The sequence below is a fragment of the Frieseomelitta varia genome, unplaced genomic scaffold (genome assembly GCF_011392965.1).
Source record: "Frieseomelitta varia isolate USP_RPSP 00005682 unplaced genomic scaffold, Fvar_1.2 scaffold_212, whole genome shotgun sequence".
Taxonomy (NCBI): domain Eukaryota; kingdom Metazoa; phylum Arthropoda; class Insecta; order Hymenoptera; family Apidae; genus Frieseomelitta; species Frieseomelitta varia.
In genome coordinates this window covers 360,890-386,747 of record NW_025109884.1, presented here as the reverse complement: position 1 = coordinate 386,747, position 25,858 = coordinate 360,890, and the positions used below count along the sequence as shown (strand labels likewise).

Sequence of the window (25,858 nt, the reverse complement as noted above, 5' to 3'; positions counted from 1 at the left end):
TCGTTATAAAGCAAAGTTTCTAAGATCAGATTCTTTATCGTACTCCGAAAAATAGCTAAAAATAGCAACGTGATGATAATCAATCTTATCTGTGGAATGTCCACGATTGTTTTTTTGTTTTTTTTTTTTCTATTATCGCCAAGCTTGGTGGCTCTCGACGATGGCACAATGGCGATTAGCGTGCGTAATAAATAAACAGTTTGCGAGCTGTTTACGAATACTTGGAGTACTTGCGTCATTCTTCGCCAACGTTAATTGCCTATTAATCACACGTTTGGTGCGTCGTTTTGCACGCTCGTCGTCTCGAATGCTTCCTTCGTTTAGCCATTTTCATGCACGATTCACGTTTCACGTTCGATCATCGGCGAACGATGTATTCATCCTGGAATGCAAAGCACGAGGAAAAGCCTCTGGGGTTTTCACCCGCGACCCGTTCGTCGAATCGAATATTTTCCCCCCTTCGAGATCAAAAGACCTCCAACGTGAATCATAAAATCTTCGGGATTTACGAGGATACACGGGATTTCTACGTCTCTGTAAGAATTTTCATTTGCCGTATGTCATCCACCATTCACCTGCCCCGTCATTTTGCTTGCAAAAAAATCAAACTCTCGCGTCTCGCGTTCTTAGCTGTGAGAAAGTTACTAGAAAGTTACTAAATTTGTCCACTCTTGAAATTCGTGATGCAGAGCGATTCTGCGACTTAAAACGAGAAGGAAACTCACTGCGTTCTACAACAGTGTACAATGATGATTCTTGTGTTTCTAAAGAAAAAAAAAAAAAAAAAAAAGAAATACAAGAGCGTTTGGAGAATTAGATCCCATTTGTATGCTTAACAATAAGTTGAACAGGCGTTACAAAATGGCGTGTCGCGATGGCAGATGGAATAAATTATCCCTCTCCACGAGCCTGATCGTGAGCAAATAATGCTATAGATCAATTTGCGTCAGTGGAACGACAATTACCGTCGTTTAAGGATTCATCAGGTGATGGCGACCTTCTCCCCAGGGAAGGACATTCTTCATCCTTCTCCTCCTGACAATATTCGGCAAAATTTCGCAACCGAAATTACGAATCAAGTAATTCCAAAAGTCACTAATAGAAGATAATTCGTTGAAAGAATAGTTGGGAACATTACCAAAGTAATTATGGGTCGTCAACTTGTTAAAGTTAGACTCTTTTTTTCTGCAAAAAAAAAAAAAACAACAAAAACTCCTTTCTCACGCTACAATTAAATGAACCGAACAGTTTAATAACCAGGGATTAAGTCATCTTTCTTTAATAAATAAACTGTTTGATAATGAAGAAGAGAAACTGCTCTGAGGCATAGAAATGAATGGCGATCTTCCGACAAGATCCACACCGGGGACAAAACAAACGGAAGGAAAAAAGGTGGCGGTGGCATTGGCAAGGCTGCTGGCCGGGTGTTTTGCAATCGCGTTGTGACGCAATCGGACCTCGGAGAGCGCCTCGTCGCGACACTGAAACCGACCCACCTGCGTGTTCAGTGGCAGTCAGCCTTGCCTTCGGTTTATTTCGTGTTTTCGAGCCGCGTTCCAACGATCATTATTATACGGAAGAATCGCGGTTTGCGAGAGAAGAGACAGTGTTATCTTTTCTTTTTTCTTTTCTCTCTTTCTCTCTCTCTCTCTCTCTCTATGTTCCTCTGCCGTCAACCAAAACGAGAATGCCAGGGAGAGTGGTTCATAACGTCTTGTGGATTCACGGTATACGCGTTTCTTTGTTCCTCCTTTTTTTTTTTTCTCTCGATTCTTTTGAGCCAGCTCCAACGCTAAACGTTAGACAATGGAAAAATAAGAATGTTGCACGATGATGGTGTACGATATATGTTCTACGTTTGAACGATAAGTATAGTATAATAGTATAATGCCAGTTGGTGGTCGAGTGTGTTTTCTGCAATCGTCAAAAAACAGGGCGTACAGCTCAAGACTTGCAAACGAGAGGGTTCGCGATTAACGTGGACCACGATGTCGAGGCTGTGAGATACAATAGTGTTAGCAACTTTCTCTTCTGCGTGCGATGACAATCGACCGGATATCGGGCACACAATGATGCACGTATACCGCGGGAAAATTTTCTACCTGCAGGGCTAGCAAAATGTTTGGTTTCGAACGTGTCGCACATTGGAAACCAATGTTAAATTTTAGGCTCCCTATGTAAAAAATTCATTTCCCTCAGAAACAGAACAGTTTTCGAGATATTTGCGAAAGAATTCGCTCTCACATTATCGTTAGAGTAAATTCTACCACGGTATAGCGTGTTTATTAACCGCCTGCGCTGGCAACCGATTGCGGACCATAACGAGTGACCAAGCCGTACACAGTAAATTCGTCGCTTTCTTTCTGAGCTCGTCGGTACGATATCACTGGATCGAAATTATTGAGAATAAATTTATTACTTACTTTGCCTATTTTGTTTCACTTGAAACTGAGAAAATGTCACAATTTTGGAATAAAAAAATTCTCGACGTGCGTGTGGCAACGTCGTTCCAGCGCAATGACGATACACCGAGCAGATCCTTTTCTTTTTATTTTTTTATTTTTTTTTTTCTGTGAAAACGAACATTCTTTGTTCAAAGAACACATAGCTAGATACATACGTATTTCAGAAAATACAGAATCCCATAATGCGATTCACTGGAGAGAGGCACTCCTCCATGACGAATTCCAAGAAGCAGTGGACGCATTAACCGAACCGGATAATTGCAGTATCGTGTTTCGTTGCCGATACTGGATTTATCTCTTTAGCGACACACACAGGCTAACGTGTCCGTTACGTGCAGAAAATACCTTGATTCGTGGAGGTTATTTATTATTCCGCCTGTCGATACGTCGCCAACGTCGTGTATCCGTTCAAACAACAAAGTATTTTTAGCTTGTTAACAAGTTTGTTGGTCTTTCTTTCAGCCTGTTTCGCGTACTATGGACGAAATTCGTCGATCCAAATTAATATCTTTCGTCTGGTTTAGACTTTATTTTCGTCGAGTCTCAAGTTGGGATTTAAAAGCTAATTCGAAGCACGCAGAGCTATCTTGAACTGAACGATGAAGAGTTATACTAATCCAACTCGCAACCCTAGTCTCGGCCCTTCGGTTCTTCTTGCATTGAGTGAATTATTCCCTGCCACGTGAACGTGGACTTCCGCGTTCGTAATTTCCCTGCCAGAGAGTCCCACCAGGCTCCTCTCTCCACCGACCCAACGAAGAAAGTTGTTCGCGGTGGTTCTCTTCCCTCGTCCACCACTCCGCACCATCGGCCACAGTCCGTGTCATTGGCTCGCGTGAATTCTAATCGGTGAGTTTGCGTAATATCGAGCATGGGTTGCGTGTAAGGAATGCACCGTTGCTCTTCTTCCTTCACGGCTGAAAGGCTTCGTTTCTGGCGGACGATATTCGCAGATCAATGTCGTTTCTAGTCGTTAACCAGCCTTTTTGTTCTTACCCCCTGCCTTTAACCTCTCGCGCTGGAACTTTTGTCTCAAAATTTTCTCAGTTTTAAGTATATTTAAGTATAACCCAGACAAAACAAATAATTTCTATCGAAGGGAAAGCGACGAATTATTACGGTTTGGTCACTCGTTATGGTCCGCAATCAGTTGCCAAGCGCAGGTGGGGTTTAAAACGTTAGCCTCTCGGGCAAGAAACACGCCTGACGACTCTGGAAACATAGTAACACGTTTGATCTGATGATATATTAGCTGCGTCAGCAATTGTGGCCGTTTCAGAAATTCGCGTTACGTTAGAAATATCAACTAGCGTCGATGCGTTGTGAAACTGGCGCTGTTAAGAACAATTTTCTCCCCCAGTCTCTTCCAACGCACCGCTGACTTATTTCGTTTTTTTGTTTTTTCTGTTGCAGGTGAGTGGATTCCCGGGGCGAATGCGTCTTATTCAATACGTTGGAGCTGTCGGTACAAATTATACTATATTCATTAAACGTACTTATATAATGAACCTAAGTAGTAATTAGACTGTGGATGTTTATGCATGAGAGAGTTTGCAGCTGCAAAAAATGCAAAAATATGTTAAATGCTCGAACTAGAGTTTCACATTTTCTATTTTGTTTAAATGTGGTTATGAGACTGTGATAAAAACGTATAAACATCTGTAATAAGTTTGAGGAAGTTTGTGGAGGAGGAGAGTATTTTGTCTAGAATCTGCTAGAGAGTTCATCAGTAGAGTAACTTGCAATTAGTTCCTTTCTTAGAAATCCTCTCTAGAAATTGGGGGAGGGGAGATTATATTTATTGAAAGTGACGGTCCAATGACCACTTGACAGGCATGAATGGCCCCACAAGTCTGAGTCTAATAACAATGGGAATCAATAACAGGAAAAAGAAATATACGTAAGAAATAAGTCTCGGTGAGTTGCGGTACGAAGCATTTCAGTGAAACGATGTTTCCTGATTTTTCACGGGATGCCTTTTTTGCGTGCCATGCCCGTCGTTATGCAACCCCGTCGGTCGTCGAACGAAAGTCGTGGGAGTGGAGAAGTGCGATATAGATTAGCGTTACGAGTCAGTCGAGTGGCCACTTTCTCGCAGTGAAAGAAGCCATAGGCAGATACATGGTGACCATTGATTAAATCTATATTTAGGACCTGGATGCTTGAGAAGGGACAATGGGACTAGCTATAAATTTTGAGCTTCCCACAAAATAAATAATTAATACGTTCCTTCTATAGAATAGGAAGATCTAACGATTTCATTTAAAGGTTATTTAGATTTAAATTTAAAAGAGAATACTGATTGATCTGAAATTGCTACTACTCGGTGTGAGCCTTCCTTGTTCTCCAGATAGTAAGAGATCTTCAAAGTTTTTAAAATATTACTAACTCTCATCTAACTATCAACTAACTCTCCATAAAGGTTTTTAAAATATTACTAACTCTCATCTAACTATCAACTAACTCTCCATAAAGAAAGAAACGAGGAAATATAAAGAAATATGTGTCCTATTGTAAGATCGCTATTATAAGTGACAAAATCATAAATTTTCCACTGCTATACTTCTATGATGTTATATTATACAACGTGGGTTCTCTCAAGGCAAGCCTGATCTTCAAGAATGTTACTAAACTTGTCCGGTTCTAGTAGTCAATCTACACCTGGGTGAAATGTAATTGAAGTTCCCAAGGATTGCGGATTAGAATCATCAAGCATGATTAATACCCAAGGATTGGAAGGATAATTGTTAGACTATGAAAGATTCTGGAAATTCTGGTAGATCCATGTTCACTCAGTAGTGGCTGTTATTAACTAATTAGAGGCAATTGGTCTCTGAAACAATCTCTAATGCGGCTAGTAATAATAACGTAACCGGTTTATTGGCAAAGAAGCTCCGTGAAATCATAACGACTATGTTAATGATGATCTTCAGTTTGTAGGGCCATTAATGGTTATGCCACCATCACTTAGACTGCCAATAAACGTTGCAAAAGAAGAGTGACCAAAGAAACTACTTTTTCTTTCTACAAATGTTGAAATTGGAGGACAAAAAAGGCGAGGAAAAGAATTCGTTTGCCCGTATACGGCGCTGTGAATGGAATGTTTGCATAATTCCTGGCATATAACAAAATCAGGAAGAGCTGGAACTGTGAGAAGGGGAAAGGAATCGTTACACGGCCAGCTTGCATAAGCCTGGTGTACACAGGTTGCATCAGGAAATGCATCGGATAATCTCTTCCTTTTCCAATTAAATTCTAATTTTCCACCGTTTTTCACAAAATGGTCGAAACTCTTGAAGTACTTGAGGTTCAGATCCTATTTTTGCTTAATGTGAACTATCGCTTCTACAATTTATTATTATTATTCTATCAAACTCTACGAAAAGGATCATTTTTTTAAAAAGGAAATCCAGTTATTGTTAGACTGAGATTCAATCTACTATTGTTACACTGCACCCTAATAATCAGTAATTGGAAATCGTGTCAGATAGTCTGATCAGAGAGCGGCCACATAGTCCAATATAAAATGTAAAATCGTATCCAACAGAAGGATCACTGGTCCTTGGATTTTTGCCATTCCAGGCTGAGAAATCGCATCTCTGATCACAACTGTTGCCATGTTCCCTGTTTACGTGAGAGATAACCAGCATGGATTATTATCCGGAATGTGGTAATAAAGTTTGTATCGAAGCTGCCACGTTTGGACCACTTGGTGGTAATTGCACCTTCAGATACTTGAGGCAGATAAGAGAGAACCTGGGCTCTCTGAAAATGAACGCTTGAAATTGTTCGACGGTTAGGATACGATGAATAGAATCTCGTAGACAGATTTGTGATAATCAAGCGGGTGAAATTGTGGAACGTTTCGAGAAACAATTTATTTCCAATGGATGCTTTTATGAACAGAAATACGAAGAGACTTTGGTATCATCACTCTCGTGGAAGAAAATCGTCCGGTTTTAAAGAGAATAATAATCCCAGAGAATTTCAATGAATCACAGATCTCGTAGGTTTTTTAAGTGCGTCCAGGATGTTTCTTTCAATCTCATGGAGATTGAAATATTGTTTTTCCAATTAGGGAGAAAGCCGCCAGGCTTAGTCTGATTTTCGAAGAATTTTAGAACTCTGGAGCAGTATCGGCCGTTCCACTTTCTACCCAGTGATCCGTTCGGGTATCTGTAATTTTATTGTCGCTGATAAATTATCCTTCAGAGTGGCCAGATGGTTTCAGTCCCATGTAAATGATCGATCGTCAGATGAGCCAAGAGATTAGCTTCATTAACGTTTCTGTTCTCCGGTCGCACGACCAGGCGCAGTTGAGGTAAAATCTGTTGAAATCCCGAGTTATTTGCCTCTCGTTCAGCCTGCTAAATCCTACTCCTCTAGTTGGCTTGCCCGTCCAGTTCCATGTCGTTGGGCTGTCGAGTGGCCTGCCTGTGGGGACCGAGACCTGCTGCGACTGAAAAGAGAGCAAAGATGAAATCTGGACGTATTTATGATTCTCCCGTGATTAGTGCATCTCCTCCTACTTGGATTTGCTTCTCGTTTTTACCTAGTCTCATCCTTCCCTGCGGTCCTTTGCACGTTTCCACTCACTGGATTCTCGATGGATCTTCTTTTGGGTCTCTTCGAGTCTTCTTTTTCTTTTTTAATTATCATAATTAATTTTGTTTATCTGTTATACATTTATAAAATTTCGAAGATTACACTAGGATGTCCTTCTAGTCTCATATTTTTGGGATTTCTTTGCCTTTTCTCGTTTGTAAATTGATTTCTAAACCTTTTGTCAGGGTTCATTGTTTGAATTTAAAGATCTTATAATTTTTTTGTATATGCCCTTTTTGAAAAAGATCCGTCACATCTAATCTATCTTTAATCTGATCTATTTTAAAAAAATCTTTTGAAGGATAAGGGGGGGAAAAATTCAAAAAGATTTGAAACATTACACAAAAGTATAGCTAATGACAGAGTAATTTCTTTTTTCTGCTAATCCTTTAATGGACTTTCCATTGGAGGTTTATATTTAATTTATACCAAATGAAGGCAAATAGAAATAGAATCTTCCCTGCGTTTATCTATTGGAAATAGATAAAATCTTCAAATAGTACACATAACACAATATAATGTTCCAATTAAGGATTAAAAATCCTAGGTAATAAAACCACTTCCCAAAGAAATCTTGTGTCTTCCCTTTTTAAACTTTGCCTCAGACTATTCAGCGTAGTTTTTGTTCAGTAGTTAACACGTACGCATCTGTTTCATATCTTCCAGAAATTTTGCACTCAAACATCTTCTCTGACTTGGTCGCCGTCTTTCACAACTGACATCCTTCTTTTCGCATACCGCCATAAAACATACGACGGTTCTTCATATTTTTGATGTAAGTCGTCCACAAGCCTTGGATCCTGAAACCTTGGCTCTTCTTCCTCAGGCCTGTCCACCAGCGGTAGTCCTTGTATTCCATGACGACGTCTCGTTGCTCTTCTTCGGACGCGTCGGACAGGCACGTAGCTCTGGTTTGCGACTGTGTGTGCGTGCAACGGAGGAGCAGCCTCCGGAGAAGCTCTCTCTCCGAGGAGGTCGCGAGCAAGGCCATTTGGGGCGTTGCCCTCCTGAGCTCGATCTCTCGAGCTTACACGTAGTCGAGGACTCGTTCAGGACCGATGTACTGGGTGTCCTGATTCCATCCTTACCACTGTTTCATCGACAATGTCGCATCGAATAATTTTGCTGAATTCTCTGGGATTTAGGCTTGGAGAAAATTCTCTCCAACTTCAGAGTTCTTCTGAAGCTTAGTGTTTATAATAAAATGACAATTAGGTGTCTTAGAATTTTGCTCAACTCTCAGATTTGGCCTTGGAGAAGTTCTCTCTAATTTTGGACTTCTTCTCAAGCTTAGCATATATAATAAAATGGCAGTTGGTATCTTAGAATTTTGCTCAACTCTCAGATTTGGGTTTGGAGAAAATTCTCTCCAACTTTAGAGTTCTTCTGAAGCTTAGTGTTTATAATAAAATGACAATTAAGTGTCTTAGAATTTTGCTCAATTCTCAGATTTGGGCTTGGAGAAGTTCTCTCTAATTTTGGACTTCTTTTCAAGCTTAGCATATATAATAAAATGGCAGTTGGTATCTTAGAATTTTGCTTAACTCTCAGATTTGGGTTTGGAGAAAATTCTCTCCAACTTCAGAGTTCTTCTGAAGCTTAGTGTTTATAATAAAATGACAATTAGGTGTCTTAGAATTTTGCTCAAATCTCAGATTTGGGCTTGGAGAAGTTCTCTCTAATTTTGGACTTCTTTTCAAGCTTAGCATATGTAATAAAATGGCAGTTGGTATCTTAGAATTTTGCTCAACTCTCAGATTTGGGCTTGGTGAAGTTCTCTCCAATTTTGGACTTCTTCTGAAACTTAGTATACATATTAAAAGTTGGTGAAGGCAGTTGACATCTTAGAATTCAATCAAGTCCTATGTATCTTAGAATTCACGCTCGTCTTAATAGCAAGATTTTAGGATTCAGCTCGTGTAAGAGTGAAGCAGCAATCAATTCCATCGGCCGTCTGAGCGAGCAACTATAAACCGAAGGTCAGGTGCGACGCATTCAGAATAACAACTCGTCTGATTGTGAGATTAACGTGTATGGTAACGAGCTGCGTAGGTGATATTGTTCGTCCGTCAATAGGGCCTTGTAGACAATTGTTTTCTCTTTCTCGCGATCAAGACCAACTGAAATCAATATCAATACCGGGAAGACTTTGTTCGACAATCTGTCTCTTGTCTCTCCAGTTTCCTCTGATCCTCGTCTTATTCATCCAGATCCAATTCTGGGGTTTAAAATTCGGTCCAATCAATAACTTACAGGGACATCAATTTTTGAGGTCGAATATCCTTATCTAAACTATCCAAAAATAGTATAATTAGCTTATATAGTATCGTCCACCTAAAACAGGGCTTGTCAAACTTTTCTACTTGGTAATCCACTTAAAGTTAGGTTTTTTAATAAAATGATTTTCCTACATACTAACGTTAGTTAAAGTCAGTAGTAGTTAATAACTATAAATATATAGGACCATAACTAAATACAGATGTCTAATTCTAAACTAATTCTTGACAAATTGCCAGGAATATATACCCACAGTGTTAATAACAAACAGAAACGTGGTAATACCCTTTACCTGAGCAAATATTTTCATGACCTCTGTATAGACATATATAAACTAGAAATACGAATTTGCTGATGATAATAAATCCACACAGAAAATTTATTCAAGAACAATTCTTTGGTATAGACACGAATAATAATTTTATCATGTGTTAAAGACAAAGCCAAATGTTGGTATTAATTATTTAATTCTGCTGAGATTTTTGCGACCCCTAAATTTAGTCACACTTTGAGAAGCCCTGATCTAGACGAGAAGAGAGATCTCTCTCTTCCTTGAGAAACGCGCCAGCAAGGCGCAATCGTGCCCGAGTTCCCAGAGGTAGGAACACACTCTGTGACGAGGATCGAGTTACCCGGTGGAAGTTGTGCAAGTGCGTTACCGTCTCCTTAAGACAATAGCTGCTGCTGCTCCAACGCTCCACGAGGGCTTAATAAACTGGCAACAGAAATTAAATACCGCGAGCTGTGCGACTTCTCTTCCGTTCCGCAGTATCGCTCCGGTAATCGGCGAGGATCAGAGCCTAGAGGATAATTGCACGTTGTGCTGAAGCAGAGGTAATTCCTTCCAACGTCGCCTCGTGTCAGAGCATATTCAACAGGCGGACCAAGGAATATTGAATAACTGAGCGTATGTCGGACGAGGAACTGTATTAAGGAAGATTTGCATGCAACAATAAGTTTAGAATCTTCATTTTCAGCTTTTCAACTTTCGCGTTTAATTCCGGTGTTCGTTGAGCTGAGAATGTTGTTGGTTTGAGAAAGTTGAGAGAGTCGGGAAAAAGAAGAAGGAAACTTAAGCGTGTGAAAGTCTAAAAAATGGGAAGAGTCAAAATTGAGAGTTGAAATTTGAACTCCTTGAGTGTCTGGAATACGGGGGGAAATTCGAGAATTTAGAAATCTCCGAGGTCTGTCGTTTGTAGAGCCGAAAGATCATCTCGCGCGATATGGAAACGTCTGGTGTTTGAAATTGCAAATTCGTTTCGGCGTTTGTTGCTGTTTCTCGTCGCGCGGCCAGGCGAGGGGAACGAAGACTGCTGGAACGTTATTATTGATTCGCCTACTGCCGGCAGAGTTACATAAATCCACGACGATATACATTTTATTTTCCATTGGATGTTCTCTGTTACTTTCGTTTCGGGGAGACCGAGCGGAACGTTGTTATACTTCAGAGGCGAGTTACATTCGACTTATTTTTTACGGATGAGACGGCTAAGATGTATGCCAAGGAATTATTACACCGAGAACGGGTGACTAGAAAATTTGCAAATTATGTTACTTGACAGTTTCAACAAGTGAGAAACAATTTAACATTCGAGAACCCTGGTAGGATTGGGAGTTTCAAATATTTAAAAAAATATTTGAACTGGGATAAATGAACGTAAATCAGCAAACCAAACGACATGATCTTAAGTAATTAATAATTTAGAACTACCAAAGCGGTCAAAACGACCAATTTATAATTTTTTAAAGTAGAGTTTTTTTTTTAGAGTGGATTTACAATGTTACATTTTTTAGAAATTCGAGTGGTTTTTGTAAAATATATCTAATCTCAATTGACTGATTTTTATACTTTAGTCCTCGGTGGTTCTAGTGTTGATGTACCACGCATTGCACATATCGTGTAAATAAAATCAAAGATGATTGTTGCATAATGTGATCTACTACAAAGTGTTACACGTGTCGCATGATATTAGTCAAAATTGCCCGATTACGTTCTTCTACGTTATAGCAAATGAAAATTCTGCAATTCCCACAAAATCGTGGAAATTACAGGAGAATAATTGACTGTCTAAAAGTGTTCGAGGCCTAATAGAGAGAAAAAGTCAGGCGAATCAATGTTGAGCGCCATGCGTATCAACCATAATGCCGTCATTAAATTAAACACCGTTATTCGGACGAAAATTACGTCCCCTTACGTCACGAGAAGCGGCGATTACACGGACTTACATGCTTCAACAAGTTGCTTCGCGAATGCTTGCTATGTATTTCATGCAACGATGGCCAATTCTTTACGTTTCTTTCCTGCAAGAAAGTTTTCCCCGATGCTCGGCAAACCAGATCGCGTCGGATGTTATTGGAACGATTAATCTATCGGTCGGTCATTACGGTCGAAAATGCGTGCCTCGTCCTCGACGAAAAGGCAATTTTAATGTTGGTAGTATGAGCGACGATTAAGAATTGATTCCTGGTTATTCCGAGCTATTAATTGTGAGGAAGAGTTCGTTTCGTAAGCAAGTTCCTATTTCAAGTTGGGAAATTTAGTTTAACCGCCTTGCGCTGGCAACTGATTGCGGACCATAACGAGTGACCGAGGCCGTATACAATAATTCGTCGATTTCCTTTTCTTTTGAACTCGTCGGTGTGATATCACTGGATAGAAATTATTGAGAAACAATAAACTTATCATTTGTCTTGCTTGGGTTACATTTAAATATGCTTGAAATTGAGAAAATGTTGCAATTTGGAATAAAAAATTCTCAACTTGCGTGGCACGTCATTCCAACGCAAGAGGTTAACAGGGATATATTTTGTTTAACAATCGATTGTGAGTGGAATATCATAAGTTGGTAAATACTTCTTTATTGAGAAATAATCAAAATAGTTTTCAAAATAGAGTCTACATTGCGATAAGCTAATACAGTACGTGTATTTCAAGATGGCGGCTCTCGGAAGAGGGAAATTCAACTTTGATAATTTACCCGCAAAGAAATTCCGTAAATTTGAAAGTTCGAAACTCTGGAAATTTGAAAGTTTGAGAGTTTGGAAGTCTGCAAAATTGGAATCTCCGCGCTTTGAAGGACCGAAGAATTTTAAGAGGAAATTTAAAGGTCTGAAAATTCTGTATATTTTGAGATGTGCCAGTCTGTGAAAATTTGGAAATTTGAAGACTCTTAAAGGAAGTTGAGAAATTCTTGAAAGTTCGAAAATTCAGAAATCCATTGGTATTTCAACGAAAAAACTCTTATCTTTTACATCTGAGATATATTCCGTTCGCCGAAAAAAGAGGAGGTCTAATAGCGGAGTCAAATGTTGTTCCGAACGGATAGTATTTACACACAGGTGGCTATTAGCGTCGAAAAGTATCGTGGATATATCGAGATTACAATTACACGGTTTGACTCGCAAAAAGAGAATCACAGCCGGCAGCGTTGCGTTGGCAAACTGCATCGCGTCTTCTTCGGAGTTACGCGTTGTTGTTGCATAATCGTGCGTTATGTAATTTGTTCGTGAACGGTGAAAAGAACGAAAAGAGGCCTCCTCTACGAACGCTGCCTGAGAAATCCCTGTTGGAAAATTTTTTACCTGGTAATTATGGGTCACAACTTTCATCGACGTTCAGTCTGGGTATCACAAACAAAACAGTAGATGACTCTCAAAGCGAGAGTTCCGAGGTGATTTTTATTCAATTCGACTTCAAATGTTTCACCAATAGAATATTACAAGAAAGAAAAGAAACGAAAAGATGTTGGAATAATCCACAGGTGTGCCAGGATCTTCATTTTAATGTTGCTGGCGCTATTGAAGAACATTGCTTTACCGCTGCTTACTTTCTCTATAGAACGTACAGATTAACAAAAAATTACGTTTGGCCATGTTTATAAGAAACATAACACTCGTCGAGTCTTCATTATTACAGCAAGAGAAGAGGCATGTACATCATACAGGTTACATAACTTAAAAAAGAAGAGTACAAAAGGACCAATTCACGGTCTTCAACCTTAATTACTTGCACGTGTCTGGCACGATTATGGTACCAACTTATCAGTCACGCGGGCCATAATGTAGTAATTTGTAGATTGCGTCTTACGTTGAACCTTCACGTGATACATGTTATCAAGGTAGTATTGAGTTAGAAAATAGTCCAAAGCCGTCAATTTATCTCTAACAGAATTTTGTAGGACGGTAGCCTTGCTCAAAACCGGTTTCACCTGTTGGATCAAGAGGATCTAGTCGTTAGAGATAACGCTGACGATATTTCGGCGCCTTGGGCAGAACCACAGTTTCACGCCTTTTATGTTACCTTACACAAATTATTGTGACTAAATTACACAGAAATTGTGTGTCAATCAATTATGTTTAGGTAACGCTTGATCTATCAAGGTGAATGAGGTCTCTTGGTTAAAATGTCTTTGAGGTACACTCTTACTGGCTGGATGATTTGACGAAAAGATGACAGCACAATTTACATTTAGGGCTAACGTTATTAGTCCCAATTATGATGGATTACGAGTGGATTTTCTCAGCAGTAGTTCTGAATGATCGAACGACGAAAACCAGAGTTCTGGACTCCAATGAAATATACAGACCATGCAACTTTGAGATTTCGAGATTTCCTTAACTAGTATTGGCTGATCTAGTTCTAATCGAGTCCAACTACAGTAATTGCTAAAGGCGTCGATCTTCAAGATAATTAAAAACTATCTAAAAAAAATAATATAATATAGTAATATAGCTTATATAATTAATATAATATAATATAATGTTAGTATTATATTAGTGATAATATAGTATAGTATAGTGTAGTATATATTAGTGATATAATATAATATAGTATAGTATAGTGTAGTATATAGTAGTGACATAATATAATATAATATAGTATATATATAGTATATAGGATAGTATAGTATAGTGTATATTAGTGATATAATATAATATAGTATAGTATAGTGTATAATATAATATAATAGTGTCCAGCGAAACATAGTGGTCGCGAGAAATTCACCGCGAGATCGATTATTACAATAAACAGGGGAGAGTTTCTCTTGAACAACCGAGAGACCGCTAATCGATTCGCGATAACGAATCGCGAGTTAGAAAGCGAATGGTGGGAAGATACGTGGTAGAAATGGGCCACTGTTGGGATGGAAGCCCTCCTCAATCGAAAATAAATAACGCCAGGCCACTGCGCAATGCGATTAAGAGGATTTCCCTTAATTCCACGAAACCTTAATTCTTCTTGAAGTTGAAACTGTCTCGCGACTTGCGAGAACTAGGCGATCGTCTAATTTGGGGCGCTGAAGTTTAGCGTGTTCGTCCCTAATTTCTTGTTAATTTTATTAACATACTTCCTTTTCAATTCCCAAAATTGAGGCAAAAAATTGCAATATTGTAATATTATTTATATTGTATATCATTAATATTGCAATATTATTATTGTTGTTGTAATATTATCTTAGATATAGAGTATTGAAACGTTATAATACAATTTAAAAAGAAAAAGTTAAAATTTCTCATTCTAATTTCTTAGGTTAACGGCCTGTGTGTATAAATGCAGGAACAAATTTCGCGAGAGAAGTGTGTTTGCCAGCAAAATGAATTTTCCCCCCGAGTGAAAAGAGGAGGAAGAAACAACAGAGAGAAAGTTCGGTGAACCCGATGGGGAGAGGCTTCTTCACCTCGAGGTCGCCAGTGTTGTTTTACGAGCGCTCGAAAGTCGGTGTCGTCTCGTTCTTGGTGAGGTCAGGTTCGTGTCCTCGTCCGTCTGTCTAGCTGTCTGTCTGTCTGTCTGTCTGTCCACGTCCGTGGAACCTCCGGTCCCACACGTGCGCGGACATTTCCATACAAAACCGCCGCAGAAAAGGGGCATGGAAGATAAAAGGCAGAAGTCGCGAGGGGAATACGAGATTCATCCGACCCCGCTGAAGTCGAGATGTTTGCCTGTTTTAAACACACTGGCAATTAACAGAAGTCCCTACGCATCGGTAATTAACAGAAATTAGTATATTCGATACGGTCATTTCGAATATACTTTTCAACACAGTTATTATTATCAGTCCTGATTCTGTCTCGTATTGAGCAATTAAAATTCCCAGTGGCCGAGACGACGATCCGAATTATTCCTGAATTGAATTGAATGTAACTCTCTCGGTTGAGTGAAGAGGAGCATGGAATATTCGGGTAACGAGCGTCGTTAAGGGGCAATAAAATAAAGTGAAGTTGCAAGGAGAAAATGAGGGAAGAGATAATTCATTTAAAAAAAAAAAAAAAAAAAAAAGAAAAAAGAAACGAAATGAAACGCCACCTCGCCTGACAGAAACCTGTCTGATGTTATTCAACAGATTATCCTACGTGTCTGGTTATCTTTCTGCAATTTGGTCGTCAATAACTTTGTGTTATTAATTTTTGGCGCAAGTAACATTGTAACTTTCGAGCACATCGAGCCTTCGATTTTTGTAGTCGGTCTGAAGACGAGCCAACGTGTCCCCTCCGAGCTAAACAGGAAATTTCGAATTTGAAATTTAATTGGATATGTTCTTCTAATTCGTGTTCGCAAGATTGTGATCTATAGTGGCGCTGTAGCCGAGATTATCGGACAGTGCTAACTATCGTCGATTCGAATGGAAGCTACAAATGTAAAATTCGATCGGACACGGTCCTCCAATTTAAATTAATGAAACGACGAAACGTAGATTGGTCGTTGTTGCTTCAAACACAAAGTTCAATTAGAGAATGGTGTTTTAATTTGAGTTAATGAAACTCGCTTAGCGTGTAAAAGCAAGACGAACGAGTGTAATTTTGTTGACGTTTGAGTCTTGTTGGGATTCCAAATTTGCCAAATGGTGGGACAATTTGCGGGAAAGTAAAGAAGAGAATCGGTGAATAATAGGAAAAGGAGGAGGAGGAACAAAATGAGGGGAACGGATATTAGAAAAAGTAGCTTCTGGGAACGCTGCGAAAATGGTGTTTTCTCCTCGAGTGGGATAGTTTTGCAACCGATTCGCCTCGATCGATACGTCTCGTTCCGGACAATGTGATCTCGATTTCTCGTGCCTGGCCGCGTCGAGGAAATTATTAAGTCGTCCAGTGAAAGGATTTTACCCGTTGTACTTATCGAAATCGATGCAACTTCGAACGTGAAACTTCGCTATTTATTTCCCATTCAGACGTATTTCTATCGATTTTTTTTTTTTTTTTTTCCTCTTTGGGAAGAGAAAATACAAAATTATGGTTGATAGAAAATCGAATTCTGCTGATTGGCAAGTAATACAAATGTGGCGACTTTCACGTAACTCTGTTTAGATCGCAATCTCTCGATCCCCCTTTCTAATTTTTGAGATATTTGATGATTTTGGGGAAATATGATTCGTCGCAATTTATTTAAAAATCTCGTTTTCATCTAAATCAACTGTAATTTTCTAGAAATATTCTAATCTTAAAATTTTTATTATCAATATTTAATGTTTACTTCTAAGACGAAGAGCCCAACCTGAATCTAATCTAATATGAAATTTAGTCGAAATTTATTTAGAAATCTCGTTTTCGTACAAATCGACTGTAATTTTCTAGAAATATTCTAATCTAAAAATTTTTGTTATCAATATTTAATGTTTACTTCTAAGAAGAACCCAACCTAACCTAATATAACCTAACCTAATATGGTCGAAATTTATTTAGAAATCTCGTTTTCGTACAAGTCGACTGTAATTTTCTAGAAATATCCTAATCTAAAAATTTCTGTTATCAATATTTAATGTTTACTTCTAAGAAGAAGAACCCAACCTAACCTAATATAACCTAACCTAATATGGTCGAAATTTATTTAGAAATCTCGTTTTCGTACAAGTCGACTGTAATTTTCTAGAAATATCCTAATCTAAAAATTTCTGTTATCAATATTTAATGTTTACTTCTAAGAAGAAGAGCCCAACCTGAACCTAACCTAAAACTTTCTTGTCTGCAAGCGGAATTGCAACAGGTCTTAAGTTATCATCCGTTCTTAATCTCCAAATAATTGTTCATTTTGTGGATATTACAGTCTGAATTTTTCTTCTGTCGTTTAATCTAATAGGAACAGGAATTATAAATGGATGGAAATTACGTTATGAATCTTCAGATCAAGATTAGAAGTTTCATAACGCCTTGTAAGGTGTTGGCCGAACGAGAGATCGTCTCGAATCAGAGCCAGATTTATCCACGCGTGAATAATTGCAGAATTTACTTAGTTAAACATTCAGTGCACGTTGATCCTTGTTGTGCACTGCCTCTTTCCGGGCTGGGTATCTGGGGCATTTCCTTTAATACTTAACCGGTATTTCATTCGCGGTGCGCACGACAGAGGACCTCCTAAATGGAATATCGCGAAACTCGTTTCTAAACGAACCGTGGACGATCCTAAGTCGCAGAACCTACATTCGTCGTGGCCCCTCGTTCGGTCGTTAGCCCACATTCGGTTTTATTTGCTGTGTCGCAAGTGAAAACACCAAGGGGAATCGTCGCGATTCGTTTTTCTTTCTTTCTTTTTTTTTTTCGAGAAACTCGCGTTCCTTTATCAGGATGGGAAAGAGACACCACGCTAACCAGTTATCGTAAAATTTTACCGATTGAAACATAGGATGAGAAACAAAAGTCACTTCCTACCAAAATAACTCCGTATTTTAATCTTTTCATTATATATTTATATTTTTTTCAATAGAAACACGGTGAAAATATCACATTTGAATCAGTTCTTTTCTTATATTTTGATGTTCTGTTAAAAAAAGGAAAAAAAATTGGCGGGAAGAAACTTTCGGCCCACCCTGTATTATTTTAAGTTGAGTCGCGATCTGCCTTCCATACGATATATATAGAATTCGTATAATATTGAAACAAACTATAGAGAAGGGAAGTAAAAAGAGATATTTGGCGTGATGAATAATTGTTATTTCTTCGAGGCGACGTTTCTATATTGTAAAGCTTGCGTCTTTTCACAATTTCGAACTTTTTTTGTCGAGCATCGTCGATCTACCAATCGGATCCAAATCTCAATCTAAAGGATACACGATGTAACATAAATCACACGAGTCTTAAAGATTGTTGGAAACAATTGTTTAATGTCGTTGGGCTGAGAAGCTGAAAAGTGAAAAAGAATTTCGATCTCTTCCCTCACGAAGGAACACAGAAGTTCTGATCACAGATTGGAAAACGATTTGGAAAGGACTGAGCCTGTTGATCTCGTGCATTCCAGTTCGAAATGCAGGCATTCTCCTTCGTAGAAATTAGAACGACTCTGCGCTATTTTTTCCAACACACGTGTCCGCACATGTATTGTTATCCTGTTATTGTGCGTGGATTCTCACGGAGTTTCGCGGCACAATGGAAACAATAGACGTCGTTCCTCCGACGTGTACATGTCTCTTGCAGCCATACAGGTGCGCGTGCAATTCGATAGAAAAAACGATCATTCGCACGTGTGTGTTTTGTCTTCAGATAAAAAAAAAAAAAAAAAAGAAGTCGATACGAGTTTGCCTCTGAAAATGAAGATTGAAGTAATTGGTCGTATCTTGTAGCTTGGGACAAACATGATCGTTTCTTGTAGCAAACAAGATGGCGGCCCTGGAGAACTTCATTTAAAAAATCAACAACGAAGCTTAATTTCAATCATTACTTTACCGGCGTCTTCAAATTTTTACATCTCGGCCTCGGTTAATTAATCCTCGAAACTAGAAAATCGTAAGAAACTGCGATGTTCGAGACTGTCGAAAGTATTGCGCTTATATTTAGGAAATTGCTCTCCCAAGGTGAATAAAATGGCCGCCTTCTAGGATCTTTTACCCTTTAAAAGAAACGATTAGACCTTGGCGACGGTTGAAAAATCCTACAGCAGAGAAATTGTTTCGAGAAGGAGGGAGGGATGAGCCATTATTACATGAATATTTATAAATGGACGTTATCTGCTATATGTACAAATGCAGGAACTTGTAACCTGGCGCCAAGGCGCATTGAAAACAGGTGAAATTGGTATGTAAAAGATTTTTGTTTGCGGTGCGTGTTGGTGTTTGGAATGCGTTTTAGAGAGCATCACAAGGGGAACAATTGGCTGGATCGTTCCATTCATAATTCACAGCGACCACCGCTGCGGTAAACAGACTGGAAAGTGGTCAATACTTGTTCCACCGCGCAGCCGAGGCGATCAGACAGGTGGAGAAATAACGGGATGCGATGTTGGAATTTAGGAACGTCTCCAACTATGGAAGAACAACGTCTCTGCCATCCTGTTCTTTCTTCTCTCTCTCTCTCTCTCTCTCTCTCTCTCTCTCTCTCTCTCTCTCTTTCGCCCTCTCTTCCTTCATAATTCCTCCTTACATAATTTTCAAGGATACGCACCAGTTCCATCGGCGAGCATGCAAAATCCTTTGCAGACTAATTAATCAATCACTGATCGTGAGAAGATTAAGATGAGTGGATCTATACCAAGACGTGTCACAGGACGAGTTTTTTAACCACCCGCCACTGACAAACTGGATTGCGGACCGTAACGAGTGACCAAATTGTGTACAATAATTCGTCGCTTTCTTTTCATTTTTGAACTCGTCGGTGTGACACCGCTGGCTAGAAATTACTGAGAAGTAACAAATTTCTTATTTGTTTTGCCTGGATCATACTTCAGTATACTGAAAACCGAGAAAATATTGCAATTTTGGGAGAAACAATTCTCGACGTGCGTCATTACAGCGCAAGGAGTTATTTGACTTGACAGTTTCCAATCAACGTAGAAACGACGATCGAAAATCGAGTTTCTGAATGAAAACAAAATTAGAAGGTCTATTGATTGATCACTTCGTCGAGATTTTCTCGATTTATCTCGACGCAGAGTGAACGATTAAATGTGGCAAAAATAAGAGAAGGCGATTTAACTAGAAAATTTCTAAAAAGATATCGGTTTTGTACCATGTATATTTTTCCGTATCGTGTCAACGTTGATCGCTAGATTTATTCAATGTTCCTTTCAACGTCACTTCAATTCTCATTTAACTCGCCGAACGCCATTGAAGAAATACCACGCTGCGATGGTATATCCTGTCTCTCTCGAAAATTATGTCATTTCGGCATAAGTGATCGTGAACACAGGCCATGATACATATAATGTTTCGTTTTACGCAACCGCGTGAGAAGTTGCTGCTTGGAGGTCCGATGGAAGGGGACGCAAAATTAAGCGATAATGCGTGTATTCATTGTACGTTGAAAAGAAGCACACGTCGCACCGTCGGGAAATGAGGCCTCTTTCGCGGTCCTCATTTAGGATTTTCATTACGTGTGCATTGGACTGCGAGGCAGACTGCCTGTCGAACGCGTGTCGCATTGTCTAGCGATTGTGCGTGACCATTTTGCCAATGTGACCGGCGTGTCAGCATTGAGAGAATGAACGGTCATTGTCCTTAACTGAAAGAGATTTTTCTTTTCTTTTTTTTTTTTATTAAATCGTACAAACGCAGTGTATGCAATGTGATGTGTTGGTCTTACAGTGTTAGATCAACGAGACTAAATTATACGAATAGAATTGATGACTAATTTTAAAGGAAAAACGATGCATAGAACGTAAATTTTTAATAATATTTTTATATAATTAATATAAAAATATTATTGTATTATATAATATAATAATTGAATATTATTATTATATTATATATTATATACATACTATTAATATTATTATAATATAATATAATTTTATGATATTATTATTACATGTTATATATTATACTATTATTATTATAATATAATATAATTTTTAAATAATTAATAATTAAATATTATGTATAATATAATTTTTATATAATTTTTTAATTATATTTTTAACAATAATCTTTAATAACTGTGTTTTTTATAGTGGTAGTAATATAGCAATAATAGTAACTTTTAATACATGAATTCCATTTGTTCGATTTCGTTTGTGAAAAATGTGAAATTGCATAAAACTTGAGCTCGAAATTGAAGTGAATCTGATTCTGTCTGTCACTGGAAATAACGAAAATTTCTACGAACAGTCGGTCGGCGTGCCCTTTACCATTTTTGGTGTCTCTTCAAATTTCTACTAACGGCTTCGTTCTCGCAGAAGTTTACATGCACGAACCAGGAAGAGTGATCGAGCCGATCAACGTCTTCGAAGATTACAGATTATACCGTCCTCGAACGTCGAGATGAGGAAGACACGCCGTCCTTAAGGTGTTCCCCGCGATTCGGTTCGTTGGCTCTCGAACACAGGAAATATCGATCTTTTTCTACGTTTCCTTGGCCGTGGCCTCGACCAGTAAGAGAGAGAGAAAGAGAAAGAAAGAAAGAAAGAAAGAAAGAAAGAAAGAGATATCTCACGGAGGAACACCACGATTTATTCACGCTACGAAGAACTCGAGTATCACTTGTTTTGCCGCGTCGTTATTTCGCGAAATCGCAACGAAGAAGTCGGTGTGGCCTGTTAAAACAAAAACAAGAAGAAGAAGAAAAAAATCCTGGTATCCTGCCGGTGATTGACGAACTTTCTTCTTTTTATCGCGGAACAAATGACACTGGCTTGATCGCCGGAAATTATTATCTCCGTTCGTTTCGACGATTGTCATCGTTGGATCGAACGTATGTTTATGCAAATTATTCACTTGAAAGAAACAGAATTCCGTTTTGCTTATTGAATATTACAATGATTGTATCGTGTATTTTGGGTGTTTTATATTTTTAGTTTGTGTATTTTATAGTTTATGCATTTTTATATTTTATATTTAAAGAAAAGGGTCAGATTTACTAACTTTGCAGGCAAATTATGATACTAGAGCTTTATTAAGTATCAAGTATAAAGTTGCTACAATATCAGGTTACTGGGATATCAAGTTACTCAAGTACTAGGATATAAAGGTCTCAAGTTACCAAAACAGTGCTAAAATACTAAGATACTAAGGTCTCAAGTTACCAAAACCGTGCTAAAATACTAGGATACTATGGTCTCAAGTTACCAAAACAGTGCTAAAATACTAGGATACTATGGTCTCAAGTTACCAAAACAGTACTAAAATACTACAATACTAATAGTAAGTAAATCACTTCCAAAAGTAAGTCGACAGATTTACTAGTTTAGAGGAATTAATCAGAATGCACGAGAATCCGTAGTTTCGACAATTAGAACAAAATAAATCAGACTATCGGATGCCGATTTCGCAAATGCTCTGCTGCCTTCATCGAAATGGAGTCGGACATCTTGGTGCAAGTTCCCCTGTCGCAAGAGCTGAATTAAATCTGCGGTCCAGCGTCTCCAGGGCACGCATTGCACGTCTCATTACCGTGCTTCTTTCATCGCGGTGGACCTCGTGGTGGAAAACGTGCCAGCCACCGGGAACCGATTGAGCAACTCGCTATCACGAATTGCTCCAGGGACGCGTCTGACAGTCACGTGTACCCGCACGTGGCGATATTCCTCGACAGACGAGAGAGATTTATTAATTTGAGAGTGGATACATTGTGCTATCCGTACATTCTCTTCATCTTCGTCGTGTGTTTCAACCGGCACGATGAAAGGAATAAACGATCGCTCATTTCTCCCTCGCATACCACCACGCGGATCGTGTGTGTGTTCATACGTGTGGATAATTGCTGCGCAAATTGGTGTCCGGTTTTTCTGAGTCTCTGAATGTGAAAATAATTAATCGGCGAGGGAACAATTTTTCGTTTGTTCAATAATTATATAACATTAATGTTATAATATTAATTGTTGTACTAAAAGTCTAAAAAGTTAGTAAACAGAAAACTCAATATTATCTTAATGTTGTACAGTTATTTAATAATTAATTATTATTCTAAAAGTCTAAAAGTCAGCAAAAAGAAAATTTAATTATTATTATTTAAAAATCTAAAAGTTAGTGGGTGTAAAAATCTGAAAGGAAACTCAATTAAAATTATATATCATATCATTTGAAAATACAATCTTGAATATTTAATAACGAGCAACATTGCCAACATTAAATGACGAAACTTGGCTCAGTGTTTTTAACAAGGTTACAATCTTTATCCAATCGCTGTAGATTATTTTACATCTATCTTTCAGAAAGGAATACATCGCTGAGTTCATCAACAACGTAAACAGCGATGAATCAATGTTTCACGGTGGCTCGAGTTTATTAGTTGGTACGCTCTGGTTCGGCTGGTCGTGTTACATGCGTGCAATTAACAACTTGTGGCTGCGCTTGCCATTTGCAACCGGTTACGTAAAAGGGGCCTTCTTTTCGAGATCCGAATTATGTAACGGTACTGTTTCCTTCGATGTAATCATCGGCCATTCGTGACTCGAGTGATTGATACCGAAATGCAGGCGCGTGGATCTCGGTATATGCTTTCCCGCTGAAAACCGAAATTCTGCGGACAATTACTGCGGCTTTAGCCGTCAACTTGTCGAAATTCCATCGAATAGAGCTCGTAAATAAAAACTAGAAGCATACCGAGCGATTCCTCGTGAAAAAATCGATGCAAAAAGGCTGGAAATACATTCTTTTGAACGAGGTTTTAGGTTATGTTTCCCAGTTGAAAAGTTGCGCCATCTTGTCGTGACGTCATTGACGAAAAGGTGGTACGCCACAGATTTTAAGCTCGATTTCCTCGAAAACCGTGGTTTCTGGAGGAAAATTTTACTCCACCTTTTTTATTCAGTTTTTTACGTAGATTCGATCGCTGCCGATTGTTTTCTTATATTGACTGTGTCGGACACGTTCGCAATGTCGAAGGTGGAACGCGGTTAGGAAGAGGTTAGGAAACGTGTTCGAACGCAGGATTCGTTCAGTTTGACGTTTTTATGCGCCTCGTATTCGAAAAAGTGGACGTCGTGATGGAATTTTAAACGATTCTAAGTAGCCGGTTTCCCTTTCAACGTGTGCAACAGTCACGTTCATTCAATTGGCGAATGTCGCAACGGTGTGCGAGTGTGTAGACTGTTACGAAATCACTTACTGTTGATGAAACCGCGATTTTTCCTCCGAGACTTGGGAGATAAGGTTCATTCACGATTCTAGGTTATTCATCTTCTGTTTAACGTATCGTCGTAATCTGTATATTGCAATAATCGAGCGTAGTGGAACTTTTTCACCCAGGAGAACGAAAAGACGCGATATACAGAGCGATTCAAAATTCGAGAACTTAGCTATTCGTTGTGAATCTAGCTTTATTTCTGAGACGAAATTCATGACGAAATCTAATAAACTTTATATTTATGCACTAACCTCGAAGAGAAGAAAAGTTGTGTGACGAGTATCGCACGAAACATCTGTTCTTCCTGTACTCTAGTGTACAGTAGCGACCATAAATGGTAATTGTAAAGGATCTGATTACTTTATTCGACACAAGAGATAGATTGTAGGAAACGATTCTACCTGTTTTTTTTATCGCCAGTTTCGTCTTCCAAATGTCACTATATATAGTGAAGACTATATACACGTTCCGGAATATGCGTCACTTGAGTATCATAAGTTATTAGCATTGACAAATTAACATTTTTAGCGGCTCGTATTAATTGCCTCTGTTTAACGCTCTCGACTGGCTGTTTTTCACTTTCTGTTCTGCGACATAGCTAACACGTTCGTTTTTTTTTTTTTTTTTTTTTTTTTTATCTCTCGGTGCTCTAATTCTAGCTTTCAGTATCGAGCATCGAGTTACCGAAATCCTAAAGTATCTCGAGGTGTCGAGATAAAATTAAAAACACTAAAACAAGGTGATATCGAAAGATACCACAATACTAAATTAGTCAAAATCGTCATGTATCAGATATAAAATATAAACTGTAAAAATATAAAGATTGTGATGGATCCGTGCACTTCGATTGTAAGACGAAACATTGCCATAGCATATTTCGCCTGCACGGAGGCCTTCGAACGTTGTTCAAATTCCTGGCAACTTGGTTTCCGCGCAACTTTTATCGTTCACGGCCATCTGAAGAGATAGCACAGCTATTTAGCATCGAAGTTACATTTCACTTTCAAAGTATTTCTCAAAGCCCACGTAACGAGTCTGATTGTCAATTTGTCAGCCGATTCGTGAACCAGTTTTTTCGCTGGTTCCCTTTTTTTTCGAAGGTACATTACATACATACATACATACATACGTGTGAAGTGTTCTGATCGAGATTAATAACAACGTGCTTTGAACACCGCCGCGATTGATAACGGTTGGCATTGAATAGCTTGCGTGACCATACACGGGGAACATGAAAGTGTATGGCCCCGTGTTTGCGGAAGTCATCGGGGGAATTTGTGTCACGTTCTGTTTTAATGCGCGCTTTCGTTTCGTGTGCAGTAGGCGGGCAAGTTAAGAAACTCTTCCTCCTCGCCCCTTGGTTGTTTGGCGAATGTTGCTTTCTGGAATTATTATTACGCAAATAATTCGGTAGAACACGAACACGTGACGACAGCTTGATCATTCCAATCTTTAAAACGATTTCCTTCTTTCTTCCTTTCGTTCTTTTTTTTTTTTTTTTTTTTTTTTTGGATTTTTCCCCTTTTTTT

The 25,858-nt window shown here is 38.7% G+C and overlaps 1 protein-coding gene across 10 annotated transcripts in view; it reads left to right on the top strand.

Annotated features, from left to right (window-relative positions):
• LOC122527152 overlaps positions 1–25,858 on the top strand; it is an 84,078-nt gene that overhangs the window by 42,045 nt on the left and 16,175 nt on the right. Inside the window, exons 1-2 of one of the 10 annotated variants that reach the window (XM_043651075.1) lie at positions 1,514–1,727; positions 3,879–3,930. The exons of 5 other annotated variants lie outside the window; for them this stretch is intronic. In XM_043651075.1, coding sequence (XP_043507010.1) covers positions 1,688–1,727; positions 3,879–3,930 — 92 coding nt within the window. In that variant the 5' untranslated portion in view covers positions 1,514–1,687. Of the gene's footprint in view, positions 1–1,513; positions 1,728–3,878; positions 3,931–25,408; positions 25,430–25,858 lie in introns of those variants that run through there. 4 more of the 10 variants (XM_043651074.1, XM_043651082.1, XM_043651080.1 and 1 more) reach the window with 4 other exon arrangements.